The 21,897-nt window shown below is 43.0% G+C and overlaps 1 protein-coding gene across 2 annotated transcripts in view; it reads right to left on the bottom strand.

The window, feature by feature from the left end:
* Positions 1-21,897, bottom strand: part of ABTB2 (ankyrin repeat and BTB domain containing 2) — a 105,582-nt gene that overhangs the window by 849 nt on the left and 82,836 nt on the right. For both annotated transcript variants that reach the window (XM_075188307.1, XM_075188306.1), the window contains exons 2-16: positions 20,723-20,869; positions 19,963-20,176; positions 15,825-15,977; positions 15,224-15,389; positions 13,992-14,081; positions 12,274-12,375; positions 11,996-12,092; positions 11,602-11,737; positions 11,058-11,284; positions 10,033-10,211; positions 8,319-8,424; positions 7,966-8,068; positions 6,634-6,724; positions 4,204-4,272; positions 3,259-3,372 (exon numbers count right to left, since the gene is read on the bottom strand). In XM_075188307.1, the coding sequence (XP_075044408.1) occupies positions 3,259-3,372; positions 4,204-4,272; positions 6,634-6,724; positions 7,966-8,068; positions 8,319-8,424; positions 10,033-10,211; positions 11,058-11,284; positions 11,602-11,737; positions 11,996-12,092; positions 12,274-12,375; positions 13,992-14,081; positions 15,224-15,389; positions 15,825-15,977; positions 19,963-20,156 (1,827 nt within the window). In that variant the 5' untranslated portion in view covers positions 20,157-20,176; positions 20,723-20,869. The remainder of the gene's footprint in view (positions 1-3,258; positions 3,373-4,203; positions 4,273-6,633; positions 6,725-7,965; positions 8,069-8,318; positions 8,425-10,032; positions 10,212-11,057; positions 11,285-11,601; positions 11,738-11,995; positions 12,093-12,273; positions 12,376-13,991; positions 14,082-15,223; positions 15,390-15,824; positions 15,978-19,962; positions 20,177-20,722; positions 20,870-21,897) is intronic.

Here is a 21,897-nt window from a genome sequence, read left to right on the forward strand (position 1 = left end):
AGCACAGGTGTATTCATTACTGACTGACACATTGTAATAGATCCACAGGTGGTCCTAATTATGTCACATGTGATCCAGAAAACCTGCACTGAGGACTGGGTTTGAGAAACCCTGCTCAAAGTGATAGTGTTATTTTATAAACGTGGATGTTCTATTAAGGAGGGGGTTTCTCTACTGGAACACGAACAGTTACCATAAATTATACCCTGTTGAGTTCTGGTAATGACTGTTGGTCCAAATTGTCCTGGAGACTTTTAAAGTTTTGCGGGCACGTCCTCCTTGGGATGTGGAAGTGATACGCAGCTTGTCAGTGGAGAGCTGTTGCCATCCAATCAAGTAGGTCGCTTCACTTCCACGTTCCAGGGGTGACGCACCCGCATTGTTTGAATGAGTTCCCGGCCCAATCATTTAATTTTGTTCACTTTCACCCTTGGACCAGGGAGCATTAGTGTTGATAAGAGTGTATCTTACCCCTTTTTACTGTTATTACTACACTTTCAAAGAATCCCCCTCTTATCCAAATTTACAGTTGGGGATACATGTATGAAAGGTGTCTCTCTGGCGTACCATTTGGGGACACTGTGTGCCAGTGGGGTGTAGTAGATGGTCCTGGAGTAAGGGGCACTTCAAAGTGTTGAGAAGCCAACTCCACCTCTACTCTGCACCTCCCAAAGGGAACCATCCCCAGTTTATTTTTTTAAGTTCCTCCCCAGAATTGAATAGCCTGTGGGCTTCCTCCACTCTTGGTCCTTGAACTAAGTAGCCTGCAGGCTTATCTCACCCCCAACACACAGCAGCTGTCTCCTGCACGCAGTGTTCAGGAGTATGCCAGCCGCTGCACAGAGACAGGCTGTCAGATGGAGGTGAACGCTGCAGTCGGGGCCTCCCTGGGGAACAAGCAGTTCTGCAGTGCAGAGAACGGCTCTGGTGGGAGACAAACAGCCACGGAAGATCTCCGTTGCATCGGAGAGTACAGGAACTTCCAAGACTAAAAGGGTCTGCTGGAACATCTGTGCTGCATTATACTTGTGCTAAATGGTCTTGCGGACAGTTGGCCCTAGATGCTGTGTGAGACAGATCAGTGATTAGCAGTTGCCTGCGACACTATCGGCTACTGTGGAGAAACTGCCTTTGCTTCAGTTTGACGACGTCCATTGCCAAACACTCTCTGAGAGGTAGATGACCCTTCTTGTTCTATTACTGTACCACACATTCCACCTACACAGCCGATACCGTCCACTAGTGGGGTTTGCTGCTCCTGAGGTTTCAGACTGCCGGCTTTTCCCTTTTTAAACACCAAAAGACACGGGGTTTGTTACCCTCGGTCTCCCCAGCTTTGGAGACTTGGCAAAAGACTGACCTGAAGTTTCATACGCTGGGAAAATTTTAATTCCTTTACCCCTTACCATTGGAGGAGTCTGAAATGGGAGAATTCTCCTAAGGTAGATCCTCCCATTGCCAGCCTAACCAGACTCACCGTTAACTCTGTGCAGGGTGGTGTTTCACTCCGAGATGCCACTGATGACAATTGTGATTTTCTCCTTCGCTCAGCTTATGTGGTGGAGGGCGGAAACCAGGTATGTCTATTGCCTGGGTAAACAAAGCTATTCAGGCATGGATGGAACAGTTGGCTTAGGGTTTGCAAGAAAATCGGCCGTGCTTGTGTTAGCTAAACACATTCGAGAGGCTTCAAAAATTTTTAAGCCAAACATCTTTGGATGCGGTATCTGTTCATTCCAAACTCTCTGCACTCAAAGCGGCCAGGCGTTCTTCATGGCTCCGCTTGGTGAGAGGATGCTGGCTCTAAACGTACACTAGAGTCTTTACCTTTTGATTGCCTGGATTCAAAGGGTTATCAGTTGGTTAGGTCATCGATCTTGCGCAATTCCCTTGTCACAGATTCTTTACCACAGATCTACCATCCTGCAGTCTATGGTGCAAGGCACTTCGAACCCAGAAGTTTCTGGGTTACCTCTCAATTATTTTGGAAAAGTGGTTTGGGGTTTTACTCCAACCTCTTTCTGAAGCCGGACGGCTCGTTGTGATCTTGAACCTCAAAACCCTCAACGTTTGGGTTCTGGGCTTCAATCTGGAGTCGTTGCGATCTGTCATTGGGAGCATGGAACAGAGAGAGAGTTCCTTGCTTCTCTGGCCAGAAAAGAGGCTTACATCAATGTCCCCATCTGGGAGGGGCATCAGTGTATTTTTGTAATTTTTTTTTTTTTGTGGTCGGCAAGGCCCATTATCTGTTCCGGGCTTTGGCCTGGCTTACCACTCCCATGGGTTTTCACAAAGGTTATGACTGTCATGGCAGGACTCCTGCGTTCTCAGGGCGTCACAGTAGTTAAAGGCTCCATCTCATTCTGTTCTTTTACACCTTCTTTACCTGGCTATAAGGATCCAACAGTGTGGTTTCAGAAAGGTCAACCTGCCCATCTTCCTTAATTCCTGCACAAAGGGTGTGGTTTGCTGTCATCAACTTAAGGTGTCAACGGGTGTTTCTTCCGCAGGATAAGGTTCTGGCTGTTCTATTCAAGACCAGGTCCCTCCTGGCCAAGTGAGGCGTCCATTCTTCACTGCATAAAGCTGATGAGCATGGTGCCCGTGCTCGAATTGGTACCCTTTGCCCAGTTTCATTCTCAGCTACTCTAGAGGGATCTTCTCTGGAAGCGGTCCAAATTTCTCCCTTCATCTAGACGAGCAGCTCATACAATTGTCTGCGACAGTCAGTCCCTCATATGGAGGATGACCGATCTTCATTGAAGATGCAGGTTTCTGCACTCTCCTCTGTTTACCAGATTTTACCATTTTTGTGTCCAGAATCGCTCGCTTTGGATGACGAGTGGGTGCGTTCAGCTGTGCCTGAGCATACCCTCCCCTAGGGACAGCTTTGGAAAGTCCCCAAGGTCGTGATATCCCCCAGATGAGATGTGGGAGAAAAGAGGATTTTTGTACTTGGTTAAATCCTTTTCTCGGAACCCATCTGGGGGACACTAAGCTCCCACCCTTTACGGTCAGTGTTCAGTTGTTGATTGGTTACTTTTCATGTTGTAAATTGAAAATCAGTGTATTTGAGAGGGGAGGAGCTACATGCTTCAGAACATTAACCCTTAAGTGACTAGCTCCTGCACCCTCACCTTAACCCCAAGTTAGGAATCTGCCCTTATATGGATTGAGAGAAATGGTTTTAACTGCAAGTACAAAAATCTTTAAAAAAAATAAAAATCCTTGAAGTTAAACTACTGGGTGCAGTCTCACCTTGGCATACTTGTAGATACTGACACAGTTGTCTATGTCAATGTTTTGGGAGCAGATGATTTCACAGTGTCGCTGAAGAGCATCGAGCTGGAAGTGGCTGGCAGCGGACAGGAGCTGAAATAACAGCAGAGCATTTTTGTCACAGACTATGTAGATCGGTCATTACACATTACCTACCTGCCCTAAAAACAGCATATTTTAGGGCAGGTACGTAATTAACTGCAGGTAGGTAATCAATACAAAAGTATTAATGCAGTTACATCATACCCCAACTAGCAGAAGGATGGGACATCTCACTGTTGTAGCTCTGGTCCCAGGGGCAAATGCAGGATTTGTAGAGGGGGGTTTCCACACCACACCACACGTGGGCGTGACCAGCATGCATGGGGGGTGTGGCTATCATATTAGACAGTGCTTGGCTGCTCTCCAACTCTTCCTATCCCCATAATATACATCGACAATGCTGCGTGCACTACTGTTAGGTGCACACAGCTCTCCCTTTTCAAGCAGAGCTGTGTGAAGCGGGAGCAGGGTCCAGCCACCTCAATTATACAGTGCACCAGGCTTAGAGGGGGTTTCCAGGCACTGTGTGTCCTGTGACTACACTCTGTTTCTCCTACAAAATCCTTTATGTAACCGAACAGAGAAATGGATACTGGAACCCTTGCTGGCTGACCTTTATGAAGTATTACTATGTATTATAAATACTAATGCACAGTACTTTCCTCCTCCAAGATCTCCCCACTCCCTCCATAGCCTTACCAACCAATTGTATGGCAGGAGTAGGGTGCTATATACACCAATCATTCTCAACTTCGCTGTTGCAGCAACAAGCACCATCTCTCCTTCCACATACAGCTGCTGGCTTTCCTTGCAATCTTCCCTCCTGTCCCTGTGCTCATCATGTCTGTATAATAAAACCCCAGAGAACGGCGTTGTCCTTACCTCTAGAATAGCAGCTGTGGGGACCCGTATGGACTCTGTACCTCCGTAGTATAAATACTGCATCAGCATCTGCAGCAGAGAGGGGTTTGGTCATCTCAGAAGAACAAGCTCTTTACAGAATAGTTGCTGCATTTTAAGCCAATATTGAACCAGTAAACCAAGACAAAATTACAGTCAGGAGGCAAATACTACATCCTATTTACAGTCATTCCTGCAGACTAGACCGTCTTTATGTTTTTACTATATAACGCAATCACATGAAAGATATTTGTTGTTGTAATTGATCTCTTACACAAGAAGATCAGGTGCTTAGTTGCTGTTAGTGCAAACTACTAGACCCCCCCCCTCACTGTTGTTCTGTAACCCCCTAATTGTCTTCACAGCAATATACAACTATGGTCGTTTTCAATACTAAATACTGGAACTGCACTGGGAAGATGTGTGGTTAAATAACTGAAATGTCGGTTAAGCTTTTAAAAGACAAATAATATTTCTCTTACATCCTATTGGGGGGGGGGGGGTATAGTAGGCGGTTTGGGGAGTCAAAGCACTTTAACATTAAAATGGGGTGTAGCCCCACCCCTACTACACCCCTCCCACAGGAATATTCAGTTTAGTTTTAGTGCCCTTAAGAGTTGCATGGACATGTTTTTCAGTCTTATTTACCTCCTTTGTGAAGATATGGGGGCATTAAGGCAGATGACAGGGAAGGGGTAATATACAACTAAATTTGGTTCTATCTATCTCCGCACAGAGTTGTAACTTTATCAGAACAAAGGAAATGTGTATCTTGGCTACACCCAGAGCACACATTTATATCTCCTGAAGCCATATTTAGAAGAAAGCAGCAGATCCATTCACTGGGCACCGGGGTCTCCTAAATATTATGAGGTCGCTGGTTTCTAGTCCAGTAATAAACTGCTCTCTCTCATGAATATGGTTTTGGCCTATAAAACTGTTTATCTGCACTGTGTTTATGTGATCAGTGTTGTTTTACAATGATAGACAACATTCTGTTTGTGTGCACAAGGCAAAATTGAAAGAGGACAGACAATTCCATCTTGCACCATTTTTCTTTTCTGCCACTGCTGTGTGCCAATGTGTCCTAGATGTGCTAAGAACTGCCGTGTGTTTGCGTCATTGCTCTGTCACTTACCATCCAGCCAGGTCGCTGCAGTATTTGGCCGAAAGTGTATGAAAATAATATTGTGATCTGTGAGGTGGTCAAAATTGACTGCAAATGACTTGAAATTAGTGTTATTGAGGTTAAGAATAATGTAAGAACAGTGTTGGATAACCTGTGACACTCCAGGTGTTGTGAAACTACAAGTCCCAGCATACCCTTCCAGCAATAAGCTGCTATATATTGGCAAAGCATGCTGGGACTTGTAGTTGCACAACACCTGGAGTGTCACAGGTTAGCCAACACTGATGTAGGAACAAAAAAAAAAAAAGCAAAATTATGGGATTTTAGCATATTTTAGGACTTTTTCTAAAAAATCCAAAACCAAAACACATGAGGGTGGTTTTGCCAAAACCAAAACACTAAGCTAATCCAGATCCAAAACCAAAGCCAGTTCACGGGGGTCAGTGAGCATCTCTAATATTTACTAAACTGTGGGTTTGAAAGAGTGGAGATGTTGCCTATAGCAGCCAATCAGATACTAGTTATTTTGTAGAATGTACTAAATAAATAAATAACTAGAATCTGATTGGTTGCTATAGGCAAACTCTGCTTTTTCAAATCCACAGTTTAGTAACTATACCCCCCTTTGTGTCCGAGAATCAGTCAGTGTTTACACACATTCCCCAACATCTTCAAATGAGCCAGAATCTCTTCTCCAGATCCATCCCTCTGATCTGTAATTTCACTCTTGCATATTTGTATGTTAAATGAAAACACAGGCCTGAGAACTGGATCCAAGATAATGAGGGACTGTTACTACGTGCCCCCGAGGGCTTCATCATCTGGAAAAGTAACTAATAGGACGGACACAAATGCAGAGATTTCCCCAGATTCATCTCTGATAACTCCGTGATACAAGACAACACCTGTACTTCCCATTAAGTTACAGTTTGTGGAATAAGCAGTCTGAATATTTGCCTAAGAAGCTTTTCAGATTAGATTGTTCATGTTTACATGGAGCCGGGATGGTTGTAGCAAAACGTGCTGGTTTCTCGGAAATTGAGATGGCCCAAATGTAGGGGGTTAAGAGCGTTGCTAGTTCTACCTGCAGTAATTCATTTGTCACAGAGCATAAACTATACACTGGAATGATGTAGGACATCCTGCTCGGTGTATTAAGACCTCTCGTGAGGCGTTTCTGCATAACCTGGAATATTTATCAAACACCAGGATATCTACACACATCTTAATTCATCGGTAAAACATAACACTTAATTTCACGTAACACTTCTATGTGTACACACCTGGAAGATGCTGTATTTTACGTCTGTGATTTCAATTGTCGTGGGGCACGAATCCTCTTCATCACTTGCATTGATCATCAGGGTCTTAAACCTAACAAAAAAAAAAAAATCAAGATTATTATAGGTTAATTGTAACTAGAGATGTTTACCGTCACCCGTGTTTTGGTTTTGGATCTGGAGTAACTTCGTGTTTTGGTTTTGGCAAACCCTCCCTCACGTGTTTGTTTTGGATCCCCATTTTTTTCTAAAATCCCTATATTTTTCTGCTAAAATCATATAATTTGGCTCTTTTTTATCCCTACATTATTATTAACCTCAATAACATTCATTTCCAGTGAATTTTTGTCAAATGACAAGAACACTGCTACCCCTCCTGTTTCTGTGTGAGCAATGGCACTGAGCAATGTCACTGGAGAGTGACAAGAACACTGCTACCCCTCCTGTTTCTATGTGAGCAATGGCACTGAGCAATGTCACTGAAGACTGGAGAGTGACAAGAACACTGCTACCCCTGTTTCTGTGTGAGCAATGGCGCTTGATCTCCTGGGGAGGGAGGTACTTATGGAATCCAAAACCTGCGAGATCCGACACCGCAACAATGACATTTTGCCTCGATTCAGATCCAAGGACCCATGAAAGTAACGAGCCAGCTCACGAGCCTACTCGGATCCCCTAAGTTCGGGTGGGCTCGGTTTTCAGAAAACCGAGCCTGAGCATCTCTAGTTGTAACTGAACTAAAGGGCAACTACAGCAAAATACAAGTTGAGAGGCGAGTGCTCCCTGTATAGTTTCACCCATTCGTTGTGGTCAGAACAGCAGTGACTTAAATCTCTGCAATTTACACACTGGTAGGAGCAGTGACGGATGTAGCAATGCTTCTGGGAGTGAATGTGTTCTTCTAACATTGCCTTTATCACACAAGTTTTTTTTCTTTGTTAAAACTTTAGTGTGCATTTAAATCCAATGGTCTTTGACATAAACCATTCCAAATTTATGTGCAAATAATTTTTGTTTTATTCTAATGCGTGTGTAGTACCTCTTCCTCGCCTGAAAGTGTCACTGTCCCCCAAACTCTCTCAAAATGCATTTCATAGACCGGAATAATAAAACAAATGTATTTATATAATGGTCAGTACCGTTATATAGAATACAGAAAATTAAAAAACAAAAATACCACAGCTGTATACCAGCTTTACACTACAGTAAAATAAATATTCTGTCAAGAATTTCTGAACCAGAGGTTAAACCGCATACTGTATTCGAGGCTAGAGGGCTCCCCCGTAGGGTGAAGTGGTATGTCCCGCTCTATAATATAGAGGCTGCATTTATTACCTATTGGAAGCTGTGACCAGTAGAACTTTGTGAGCGTAGAATAACTTTCCTTCTACCAGGAACGTCACATCCGACATCTCTTCGTTGTTCAGGAAGTGAGGATCTATGGGATAACGTATCATTACTCGGGTGACTGTCCGGCATTGTGCTACATGCTCAATACAACAGGTGTCTGCTGTACAAACAACACTATTCGCACGTCTGCACTAGTATCCAGGACACAATAAATAGATGTATGTGTGGTCCTGGCCCCCCGCTAACAGCTGTTTATGGGGCCTAGAGTGTGAACGCAAGGATATCCACACAGGACTTAGGTCTGATCCTAATGGTCAGATAGACGGGGGCTTCCTCACCCAGGCGAGCCGGAAGGGTCTTGTGTTTCTCTGGAATCTTGGGGACCGGGCTGTCTCCATAGCAATGAGCAAAGATGGCGGCCAACTGCTGTGTAATTGCGTCAATCTGCGGGAAAGCAAAAACAAGACCACATCAGCCACAGGGGCGAGAGCCGGAAGTTCACAGGGGCCACTTGCAGTGCTAGAAATAACTGCTCAACGGGTTTAATGACGTATATATAGTCCTATGTTAATGAAGCAGGACTATATATACACATCATTAAGGTCAGAATTCTATTCTGATTACATCTAGATACAATTTCTAGTGACATTCTTTATGCTTATATGTACATTGTCCATTCCGATAATTGAGCGCTGTATTTTTTTACTAAAATTAGATTGTAAGCTCAACTATGTGGTTATATCTGCATGGCTGTATAAATGCATTATATAAGAAAGAACAAGGAAACAATAGAAGAGTCCCACTACTGTTTAATCTCCCCCGGCTGCACAGCCATAGAGGTTACAAGGCTGTCAGGGTTTCCAACCCCTTTAAAAAGGAAGTGTTTTCTGTGTCTGCTAAATGTCTGTTCATGGAATCCCCGTCCGCCCACTGCCCATTACTCTCGAGGTTTGTTTCCTCTGATGCAAAACTAAGCATTCAATTAAGCAGGTGGGAGAGAGGCTTCAGCAGAAGAGAGGCGCTGATGACTATGGCAGACATACGAGTGAAGGAGTGAGTGCAGCCAGGAGAGCGCTCACTGACATACATCTCCTCACTTGTCTCAAAATATCTCCCGACTCGACACTTCTGTTCTGCACAAGATCTGCGTTTCTCTTCCACTCTCATCCCATCCTCCCATTCCCGGTTACAGGACTTTTTTCGGGCTGCATCCACTTTGTGGAATTCCCTCCTTCGCACAGTAAGACTTTCCTCTAGTCTTCAAACATTCTCTGAAAACCCACCTCTTCAGGCAAACTTATAATATTCCTCTACCACCCTCTTAATCTCCCTAGATTACCCTATTACCACCATCTACACAGCTAACACAAGACAACAACCCTCTGCCCAACATTGCCACACACAGCCCACTCAGTACTTTTACCTTTTCAGTCTGGCTGGTCCATTGTGCAATATGATGTAGCACATGCCCTTGTGTTTCTAACTCCCATTGTCCCCTAGATTGTAAGATTGTGAGCAGGGTTCTCTTACCTCTCTGTCTGTATGTATTACCCAGTATTGTCTTATTAACGTTTGTTCCCAATTGTAAAGCGCTACGGAATTTCCTGGCGCTATATAAATAAATGATGATTGGTTGGTTGTGCTGCAGTTCAGAGCTCCCATAACAATGAAAGGGGGGGGGGGGGGTGATCAATTATTTTCTGCTTCCAAAATGGACCCCCCTTTTTCTAGTTATTATACAGACGCCCTGTGTTAGTCGCTATATTATCATCAACATTTATTTGTATAACGCCAGCAGGTTCCGTAGTGCTTTACAATTGGGCTACATGAAATAAAAGGTCTGTATTTTTGATGAAACAACCCCTCTAAAGATTTAATATAATACTACAAATATTATACAATCAATTCCGTGCCGGTGATCAATCCAAACTTCTTTAGTAAGAATTAGAACAATCAAAAACACTATATAGTTACACTGGAACTTTTTTTTTTTTTTTTTTTTTTTTTACAGTTCTCTTTTTAGAAGAAAACACGTAGATGAATTATTCTTACTTTAGTGGTCTTGAAAATGTTAAAGAGAAGTGGCAGCCCCTCGTTAATCAGCTCCTCGTTATAATCCTCCTCTCTTATGGTGCAGAATTCCCGTAGTAGGTTTTCCATTACAGAATGGTGGGAGTGGTAGAAAGAAGTCCGCAGACATTCGATCCATACGTGCAGCTTCCACGGCACCCCTAAGACATACATCCAGCACAATGTTTTTTTTAATTAAGCTGCTAATGCAGAGTTGCAAATTTTTTGACGTACTGAATGAAAATAATGTTATTATTGCACTTTAGTATTTATTGAAACCAAGTAATTGTTTTTGCAACTGTTATCAATCTTCATAAGTGGATACAGTTTTTTTGCATTTTCACAATGGATAATAAATGCTACATTTTAGTAGAACGCCCTGGATATTATATTTGCTTTTAATATATTTGATCTTGTGGTTTTGGCTTCATTGTGCACCTCTATAAAACGTTTATAATGAACTGGTATAATTTTGCTGATTTATTACCAGACGCCATTCTTGGTCTGTGGAATACTTTTTTAAAAGCTACAAATATTATAACCCACGATACAAACCGCTGCATTGGATATATAATCTTTAAAAGGAATTCACTTGTGCAGTCTGCTACTTGGACCTAATGTATCATATCAAGTGAAATAGGATGTGAAGCCCGATATAAATAAAGGGAACAATTTGCTTATGAGACTGGTGATTTTGATGGCTACTTTGAGGTTGTGTAAATGTATCAAACTGCGGGTTTGAAAAGTGAAGGTGTTGCCTATAGCAACCAATCATATTCTAGCTATTTAGTACATTCTACAAAATGACAGCTAGAATCTGGTTGCTATAGGCAACATCTCCACTTTTCAAACTGTCCGAAAACTCAGTTTGATATATTTACTCCCCAGTGTCTATCAGTCTATATAAAGCATTGTTTGTCAGCCGTAGTGCCAAGAGGACAGTGCCCACATGGTAGATCTGTTTGGCATGGAGTAAAGAACTCCAAGTAAGTGTGAGTGAGCCTTACCGAGGCTGTGGAGTTCCATAGTGATATCTAGATAGCCGTGTTCCGCACTGTAGTAGGTCGCCTCCTGCAGAGCTTTCATCCTGGTTTTGCAAAGCCGGACCGGACCCTGGTCGGCGCTGTCGGTGCTGGACGTGTCACTTTCCACACCCTCTGCCAGTATCTCCTCCAGGGATAGGACATCTCCAGTGCAGAGCTGGGGCTGTGTCAGCAGCTTCCTCAGGACATTCCTAGACAAGTAGGCAAAGAACTTTGCTGCATATCTACAGAGGTCAATCGTGTTCCATCTCGTGCAATACCACCGATTGGCATTAGAGGGTGCCATAGCCACTATATTGGCAGACTCATTCAGATATATATTACATTGTTTTCATTAATAAAGGATTGCTTAAACTTGTAATGGCCTCGGGGGCAGTAGCATTTAAAAGATTCCCTAAAAAGATCAGTCGGCAGTTATGCCAAGACTTTTTTTTTTTTGTGGCTAGAGAAGAGTCTCGGAGAACTGTGTTCTGGCAGCAAAAGTTTTATAACTACAGCGTTCAAATACCTGTGCCCGTGAGCGGCCGAGTGGCTGAAGCAGTTCATATCTTCGTGTAACGAGGAGGACACCCCTCCAGCTTCCAACATGTTCAAAAGAGGGTCAGCACCTCTGTCTAACAGCAGACTGACCAGTTCGTAGTTACCTACAGAAGATCAGGAAACAGAGACTAAGGGATAGGCAGTGTTCCTGCACGTAGACGTCTGCCATGAAGACAAGGCATCGCAGCGCTGCGACTTACAGGAGAATATCCGAATCCCTTCTCTCACGTGACAACAACCAAACCAAGTGTCACATCACCAGCTAATATTTGTATTAGGGAAACCGCAATACACACATCTCTGCTGTTAGAAGAATTAGGAGACGCTCTCATTGGAAGTTGTTATATAGAGGTGTTTGGTACCTGCAGCAGATGACAGCTGTAAGGGGGTTTCTGCATAATTGTCTTCACTGCTGTTCACAGCGGAACCCTCAACGTGGGCACCAGCGTCAAGGAGCAGCTGTGGAGAAGCAACAACGGGTTAAGGTTAGATAATGGGGAGTAGAACTTTACACTAGACTACTGTCTGTATCCTAGAACGCCAAGACACGCTGGAGACCAACGTCAGCCACTGGTGAGCCACAGGCTGGCATTACACTTCTACTGTGGGCACTAGTCTACCAATCCCTTATACAACTCACCTGCACAACGGAGATGTGTCCGTGGAGGACGGCGAATGTTAGCGCTGTCCACTGGCGAGTGTCGGGGTGCACGGAAGGGTTTCGGGGGGAACTGCTTGGAACCTGAAAGAACATTAAAAGTTGCATTTACTTCCAACCAAATGGAACTTAATTTCGAAACCGAAGTTAGTACCTGACATTGCTGGTTGTGCGTGGTTGAGGAGGGGGGGGGGGGGGGGGGGCTTTCTTTATTAGTGGGCTATGGCCAGATTACATGGTAGCGTTAGTATGTATAGAACTCTATGGATTTGTATCTGTGAAAAGTTTCCATAGCTTTACAGGCAGGTGCCTATGGGAAACTTACCAATAAACCACTGTCTTCTCTCTTTTATCATATGTGTTTTTATTTGTATAAAATAAGGCATTTTTGACCTAGTCCAGTGTTGGCTAACCTGTGACACTCCAGGTGTTGTGAAACTACAAGTCCCAGCATAGCCTTCCAGCAATAAGCTGCTATATATTGGCAAAGCATGCTGGGACTTGTAGTTTCACAACACCTGGAGTGTCACAGGTTAGCCAACACTGACCTAGTACCTTTAAAATGTTTATTTGTCTTCCCTACATTCCGGCTTGCTCATCAATACGTCCTACATGATCTTTTCTCAAATCCGTGCTCAGACTTCACCTGACGTAAGTCTAGAGTTGCAGTACATATTCTTAGTTGAGTGACTGTGCGAGATTAATTGCACGAGCCAAATCTTGCACGTGTAGCTGGTCCAATAGGGATCTATCGGTTACACATCATACAATTGTGTCCTCTATCATTTAGATCACACAATCCCGCAACCAAAAAAACATCTTCAGCGTAGTCGTAGCCCCAGATCTCACAAATATTGCACGCTTTGCGGCTCTCCCCCGATAAGCAAAGGTGGATTCATCGATGGCGTGACTAGGTTGATTCAAACATTGAAAATAAATAAAAACACTCCAACGTAGTCATGAGTTAACCAGATCATTTTCTAACTACAACCGTATACAACTATCTGCTTATTTACAAAGCTGATATCTGGGGTCCCAGGAAGCAAACGCTTCTCTGTATTGTCGCGCGGATACTTTCGCTCTATTGCGCCCATCTGTTGGTGCGAGGAACTGATCAGAACCGGGCGTCTCTGGCTGAATGCGAATGGGGTGCAGACGTTTACTCTGTACTGCACTCCTATACATTGTATGTCGTGGGATGAGATTTTAAATGAATTAATGACATCACTGTAGTGTTGTGAAAGGCTACAATCTTCCTTTATACATAAAAGCCACAAGTGAAACAAGAAAGCCTCTTTTCTGCTGTACTCCTGGCTCCACTTAAGGAATATTAAATAAAAAAAAAACATGTTTCAATAAGAGCTTTTCAGTAATATTGTACTTGGCTTGCTTAACGCAATTAGATTTTAATTGCATTGCAAGTAATTACATGTGATTTGTTTCCAGATGATACTGTAATATATCGGGGAGGGATTGTTAAAATATTGAAGTACAATTCTTCTGTGGTATCTAAGTACATGATCAATGACCAGAAAAGTCAGCATATGGTCTCTCTGCATCCGCCAACTATGTCATCTTTATTTTTACAAAACATAGTCACATTCCCCATTACTTTATTCATTACGGTAATGGCACAATAACCGTAATGATTCAAATATCACATCACTTTCCCCTCCAAGTCACATAGGTCAATAACTTACCGCCACATCCAGATCTGCTCCGGCCTCTATCAGCATCTGTACCATGGCCTCGTCCCCGGCAGCGCAGGCGTACATGAGCGGAGTCAAACCCTGGAAAAGAGCAGCCAAGGTCAACATCATGGGGTTCCAGCGATGGTAGAACTACAAGTTGCAGCATGCCCTTCCAGCCTGTGGGAACCCCAGTCGAATAAATTTGCTTCGAGCTGTAGAAATGCTCTGTGAAGCAGATGATTGCTTTAATGGCTGTAATGTATACACTGTGACCAATGAATTATTGTCTACAGGTTATCCTTGCTTCGGATATTAAAGTCATTATCAGTAAATTATTATTAAAAATAAATTACATTGGTCAAAATATCAACTTGATTTAAAAAAAAAAGTGCAAAATAAAATTTTCATCGCCTTCACAATTTTCCCATCAAATTAAATGAGGGTACTCTCACGGACGAAAAACGTCTAGTGGGAGAGTCTAATAGGATTTTCACCCTCAGCTAATTTTAATTCATTGGCTTGTACACACATTCTCCTGTGAAAATGTAACTAAATTTGTTGCTTAATGTCTCTGGCCTCTTTCTGAGCTTTTCAGTCATGCATTTATACCATCCAGGCAAAATAGTTTATTTTCATTGCCCTAGAATATAGCACAGAGCTGCCCTCAGGATAAAGACAATACAGAGAGAGGAGCAGAATTGTGTCTAATCCACGGACAAGTCAAATCTAGGCGTTTGCCGGAGGTTATAAATATATGGCTGAAAAGCACAGAAAGAGGCAACAAAATATATCAATGTATAGTAAAGTTAGAAATCCCTTATTCACCAAGATGGTTTTGGCTCTTGGCTGTGATGAATTAATCTGAATAGGGAACCTGTAATATACAATTATTCATACTTTCCCACTCTCCCGGAATGTTCAGGAGACTCTGAATTCTGAGGTATCTTCTCGGACTTCCGAGGGAGTAGTCACCCTCTAAGATGCTGCCTCTCTTTGTAAAGAGGGTGGAGTCAGGGACATTATGGCGCAATTGGACTCGCTGGGCTAGTCCTGCGCAGAACGGGGTGGAGACAATCACATTGTCATGCTCCCAACACTTGGCCTTTGGACCTCCCCCAAAAAAGTAAGTATGTGATCATTTACTTACAATCCAGTCCAGTATCCATCTACCTGAGCAGAGCTACCATGAAGCTCTATAAACAACACCAATATATTTTTCATAAAACATTTGGGGCCGTCACCTGATCGTCCATGGTGTTAATGCCATCATGCCCCAACGCTCTCACTGCCTGGGGGATGAGGTCCGTCCGGCCGCAGTTGAGCATTCGAAAGCCCAGGTCCTGCTGGAACCGTTCAGTGGCAGCTGCAGCGTCCAGACGTCTGAGGGAACTGAAGCAGCACTCGGGTCTGACAGATAAATATACAAAACTTAGAGATAGAGGAGGAATATGGGGGAGGGATGAGGAGCAGAAGAAGGAGCGATGGGTATAATGGCCAAGGTGAAAGGCACCCTAATTAGTCCTACATGGCTGCATTTCTAACAGGAGGTGATATATTGTATAAAACGACTTTGTCCTCATCGCCTGTTCTGCATCAGGTAAGTTTACCAACATGAGTCATGTGACAAGTGGGCGGGGCCTGTATAGCTCGATCAGCCATGACAGTAGATAGTTCTTGACTTTGGCATAAAAATGATTCTCCTGTCACTTACTCCCAAAGATTTTCAGCTTGCGAGCAGGGCCCTCTTACCTCTCTCTGTCTGTATTACCCAGTATTGTTTTATTACTGTTTGTTCCCAATTGCAAAGCGCTACATTAATAAATGATGGTGATGATAACGTACTTGAGCTGCCGTGGTTCACAGTCCAGTCCTGGGAGAAGCAGCCTGGCCGTCTGTCTGATGTCAACGGCGTCTACCGTCAGGCTGCGGCGGTGTTCCGCGTACGTGATCGCCACGCGCATCCACTCCATGAGTGGCGGCAGCAGGATGAACGGTCTGTGTGACAACAGGGGGGGTAAGTGCAAGCTTCTCAGGGGACATATCAAACAAAATGCAAATAATATATTCAGCGGCACACAAGGTAAGCTGCATTATTTAGGTTCCTGTGAGAAATTACTTGCAGGAAAAAAATCCCAAAGGAGCCGTAGATGGTATAATAAAAGATCGCAATGAACGTATCGGTGTTTGTACTATGGATAGTTTCTAAGAATACTTTATAAAATATTTAAATATGTATCTGTCAACATTTATATCTAAAGCGTTTTTTACTGCAATGTGTATCTGATTTTGCTCACCAATGAACACCAATTAGATTGTTATCACACGCACTGTGGCTTGTACTTTACAGATGGAGTAGACTTCAGTGCACTTTGCAAAGTGGACAGAGCAATGTTATGCAGATTGCTAAGAAGGTAAGTCACTAATAATCTGCAAATCTGTAATATAAAAAGACAAAGGAGACAGATTTCGGAAGAGGAGGTTGGAGGGTCGGGGGGTACAGGTTGATAACATTTCCAGTGTTCCCCATCAGCTACGCAGAGTGGAGCCAGCCAATCAATGCACTAAGAACTGCAACCTTTCATTTTACATGATGTCCATAAGTACCTAGCACATTAAAAGGCTAAATATTGATGTAGCCCACAATCGGCTGCCTGTAGAGAGATACAGGAGTGTAACTATGGAAGGTGCACTCTCTCTTTCCCTATTGGGAGCTGAGAGGGGGCCCCTGAAATGGGTCCCTACTGAAATTTTGCTCTGGGTCCCAACAATGCACTATTGAGCCCCTGGTGAGAAAATAAAATAAATCTTCTATTGCCTAGGAGTACTGGACAAGGAAACATTGTGACATATTGCAGGATGTACAAGATGAATACTCTGATTATTTCTAATCCATACCAGCAACAAGAAACTATTTGCATCCACCGCAGGAGCCAGACCCCCCCCAGCAGCCTGTAACCTTTGTGGCCTGGGTAGATGCATTGGTGAAAACGTCAGAAATATTTTATGCCAGATCATAAACTTCCTGACAAAACCCCATTATACAACTAAACCATCTCTGCTCCTAACCCCTCGCTAGGGGTTTGATAACAAAACACATACTATATATTCGCACGGCAGCCTCAGGAAGATGCGCACACCACTACCTCCCGCCGACTGGTATGTTTCCTTGTTGGCAAACATCTTAACAGCGCTACACTCCTCACTCGGGCTTAATTGCTCTGCAGCCATGTAATTCAACGCTGCCGTCTTTGTGGTCACTAAACAGAAGAGGAATTCCACGGACGTAATTTACAGCTGAAAAACATGGCAAGAAATTCTACTGTGCAAATTAACAGAGGAACACAAGAAGCAGCCTGAATAAAAAGAAGATTAATGGTCTCCTATAGGGATTGCGCAGTGGAGATGATGAAGATCCAGGAGGAAAATATTTGGCCTCCGTGAGGCGAGAGTGGAACCAGTATTTAAGGATATTCCAGATCCATAAGCAGAAGAAAGTGTAAAGAAATTTGAACATACAGGTCTGTCCTAAGACGTTACGAGCTAAAAGAAACTTTCAAATATATCAAGGGTTATAACAAGGTACAGGAGGGAAACATTCTACAAAGGACAGTGGCTTAGTGGTTAGCACTTCTGCCTCACAGCTCTAGGGTCATGAGTTCAATTCCCGACCATGGCCTTATCTGTGTGGAGTTTGTATGTTCTCCCCGTGTTTGCGTGGGTTTCCTCCCACACTCGAAAAAACATAATGGTAGGTTAATTGGCTGCTATCAAAAAATTCACCCTAGTCTCTCTCTGTCTCTGTCTGTGTGTGTGTGTATGTGTGTGTGTGAGAATATTAGGGAATTTAGAATGTAAGCTCCAATGGGGCAGGGACTGATGTGAATGAGTTCTCTGTACAGCGCTGCGGAATCAGTGGCGCTATATAAATAAATGATGATGATGATGATGATGATGAAGTATTAGAACACGAGGACATGCACTGACACTGGGGGAAGTAGGTTCAGAGGAATTGTCAGGAAAAACTACTTCACAGAAAGGGTAGTGGATAAGTGGAATAGCCTCCCATCAGAGGTGGTAGAGGATAATACAGTAGAGAAATTTATGCTTGGGATAGACATCCTAACAAAGAATAAAGGATCACATAGAGTTGGAGGTTACCATAGGTTAAAAAATGGGCAGACTAGACGGGCCAAACGGTTCTTATCGGCAGTCAAATTCTATGTTAAAAGGTTGGACTAAATCAAAGCCATAAATCTCTTTAAGTATGTAGGATTCATGAAATAATGTGGGTCTACCGCGTGAAGTAACAAGTAATTGAGACCGCATTGTGAGCCGTTCTTTATTTTGTGCAGATGATATTGATTTCATTTAAAACACATGGAAGTAGTTTCAGGACAGTGCAGATGATGGGGCCGGCCATGTTTCACGTTTTATTATCTAGGAAACTGCACATAATGCGTAGTGGCAACAAGGTAGGGGCTTAGGAACTGTCCCCATTTCAACTTTGCAGACATAGAATTGTGATTGGTGCAGCTGGAGGATCCAGCAATGTGGGATAGAATTACAAAGAGAGTTTACCCAGAGAACGGAGATATCTGACAGGAGGAATTTTAATAAGGCAGTGTAAAGAGCAATCGGAGCGCAAAGGGTCTTATTTTCTGTCTTGGTGAATTTCAAAGTGTTAAAATGTGTTAGAGAAAGAGAATGTTTAAAGATTGTTTTCATCTGTATTTACAGAAGAAAAACAAACCCCAGGCAATATCTTATACACACCAATAAATGTTACTTGTCTCACAAAAGAGGATAAAGCAGCTAATTCAAATGACTTTCACCCATGTGTGCTAAAGGAACTAAGTTCAGATATGACATATTAATAGACACCCTAATAACTAGGAGAGTACCACAAGATTTATGCTACAAATGCTTTCTGCCCATCTTTAATAAGGAAACAAAATCGGGAATAGAAAATTATAGACCTGTAAGCCTGACTTCTGTCATGGGTAACTTATTTCAAGGAATTCTGAGGAATGCGATTCTGAAACATATTGTAGAAAATAATTTGATAGCAGCATTGTTTCCTGATGGATTGGCCATCCCTAAATAGAGTTAAATTTTTATGAGGCGGCAAGCTACAAGCTGGTTCTTGGTAGTGCAAATGAGGTGATATATTTGGATTCTACAGAAACATTCAAACACTGTTCCACATGACCGTCTGGCACAGAAGGTGAAAGTACTAAATCTAGAAGGGTAAGGAAATGGTTGAAGGATAGAATACAAAGGTTAGTTGTGAATGGAAGAAACAAGGTTTTACTATAAGCATAGGAAAGGGTTCTTTACAGTAACAGCAATTAAGCTCTGAAATTTCTTCATGCATGAGGTGGTGATGGCAATTTTTTTTTATACAAGTAATGGTATCTGTAGCTATGATTAATGGAGGACATTATGGAGGTGACTAATACAGACAATTTAACCTAGTTACATATTTGGGCCAGGAAAGATTGTTTCCTACTCTGCAGTTAAATTGGCAACTGTCACACTAGAGGTTTTGTTTTGCTTTCGTCTGAATCAACACAATTACAATTCATGTAACTGAATGGATCTGTGTCTTTTAACAACCTTACTAACTATAGAACTCTAATATTTTCACAAATGGCTCAAATATACAATAAATATTATGGACGCACTGAAAACGTCATAGTGAAAAACATCCAATTAAAGCAGAATTTATTCTCAAACACGATATAAGTGATTTGCAAATGTTGCAAACACAAGATGCAGCTCTTGTTGAATTTTAGCTGCTAAAAACTAATATGGACACGTTTGCACTGTGTCTCGTTGCCTTATTAAATAAACTCGATAATGCTTTGCGCTGTGAGGTTTGTACACAACAGGGTCAGAAATGTTCACAACTGTGTAAAGAGACGTAACAGCGCTGATCTCTCACACAACACACGGCAAATTTGTGTACAGCCGTTCTTACCTCTCGCTGTGGAGCGCCATTCTGGGTGGGTCCAAGTTTGGATTCTCCATGGACTCCATCTGCGAGCAGCGCAGGAAATAGTACAAGGTGTGTAGGGAGTCAGGAGACCACGTGACGTGTTGCTGCGAGTGGCGGTTTTGACGGGCGGGGCTCATGCCAGGCCGGAGAGTGCTCAGACACTGCATGTGATGCATGGCTCGGGACACCAGGTCACCTGCAGACACAAAAACCAAAGATAGGGGCAAACGCAGGATTTGTAGAGGGGGGTTTCCACACCACGCCGCCAGTGGGTGTGACCAGCATGCATGGGGGCATGGCTATAATTTTAGAGAGTGCTTGGCTGCTCTCCAACTCTTCCTATCCCCATAATATACATGGGTAATGATGCGTGCACTACTGTTAGGTGCACACAGCTCTCCCTTTTCAAGCAAATCCGTGTGAAGAGGGAGCAGGGTCCAGCCACCTCAATTATACAGTGCCCCAGGCTTGGAGGGGGGTTTCCAGGCTCTAGGAACCCCCCCCCCCCCTATGGATAGGCGAGTTGCAGTAACTAAAACCAGCTATATCCCAATAATATGGGTGGTTTCTCTTAACAGTTATTAAGGATGTAGCAGCTACATCGCTAATTACATAGGATTATGGCAGTGAGCCTTGTTCACCATCAGATGTGTGGCCCTTTCTCCCGGTAAGTGAACAGTTCGCACAATGGATTCTGTGAAATGCTTTGTATTAAATAGGACTTAAATTTTGCAATACTCACTCAACTCCGAGATGCTCCCGACGCAGGTGGCGAGCAGCGACTGCTCCAAAGTGCGTAGTTCTAGGTGTGTGTAGGCGTCAGTGGCTCCATCTCTCTCCAGAGTGCTGTCTTTATAAGGACTGAAGTAGGGAGGGAGCGAGAGGACCCCTGTAAGAAAGGTGAAAGGTCATTTAGCTTACCATAATGCTTCTTATAAACCGGACTAATCAACACCCCTTAACTCTAAGCACTGGCTTCCATGCCAACCCACGCCCTGCCAAATACTGCCCCATACCCTGCCAAACTAGACGTCAACTTTTAAATGCCAAACTAGACTTGTGCAACTCCTTTTACCAAGTTCCTACATATTCCAGCTTATTACCAAGCCAGCCATCATCATGTCAAATTAGCCAAGTGTCAAGATAACCTTCACACTGGCTAGTATAGGTTTACATGTATTACACTATCTAATAACTGGCCACAATACGCAATATCAGAGACTTGGAATGGTTATCGGCAGAGGTTATCAGTTAGTGACCCCGCAGTAGATAAGTAGAGTGTATGAGGAGCAGACAAGGCCTTAAATGGAACAGTGTCAGCATCTAATGGATATTATGGAACTTAGAATACGGAATGTCAGCAACTTAACATTCTAAATCTACACTCATCTGTGCTACATCAGAACACTGGACATATGTGTATAATATAGTGTATGATACAAGACTATGCACATGACAATAACTGATTGCGCGCAAGTGGACGTAACGTGTGCATTGTATTGGAAAGTCCTTTGTAGTTTACCTTTTGCCTACCCCCCATGCAATTAACTGTATAGTAGCAAGTGGTTGTGATTACGACAAAGAGAATATTTTATATTAAAGTGGGGAATAAGGTGTTTCTGTGAGTGTTTTATTCAATTAAACATTGTTTATTGATTAATTCTCTATGTTTTGTTCGCTATTGAAAAACTACAAGTTCCAGCATGCACTGGCAACCATCGATTGGAAGGTCTGTAGTTCCACAATAGATTCGGGAAAAACAACTGGGGACTCAAGTATTTTTTTTAGTTGAGCTTCCAACTTTCCTGCTCAACAGAAGCTGTATTTTTCAACCACAGTCCGGCAACAACGACCTAATTGGTGGTAATTTTGGTGTGAATTAGTGTGAACGAAACGCGTGTTACACTTATCAAACCT

This window comes from Mixophyes fleayi, chromosome 10, assembly GCF_038048845.1.
Source record: "Mixophyes fleayi isolate aMixFle1 chromosome 10, aMixFle1.hap1, whole genome shotgun sequence".
Classification (NCBI taxonomy): domain Eukaryota; kingdom Metazoa; phylum Chordata; class Amphibia; order Anura; family Limnodynastidae; genus Mixophyes; species Mixophyes fleayi.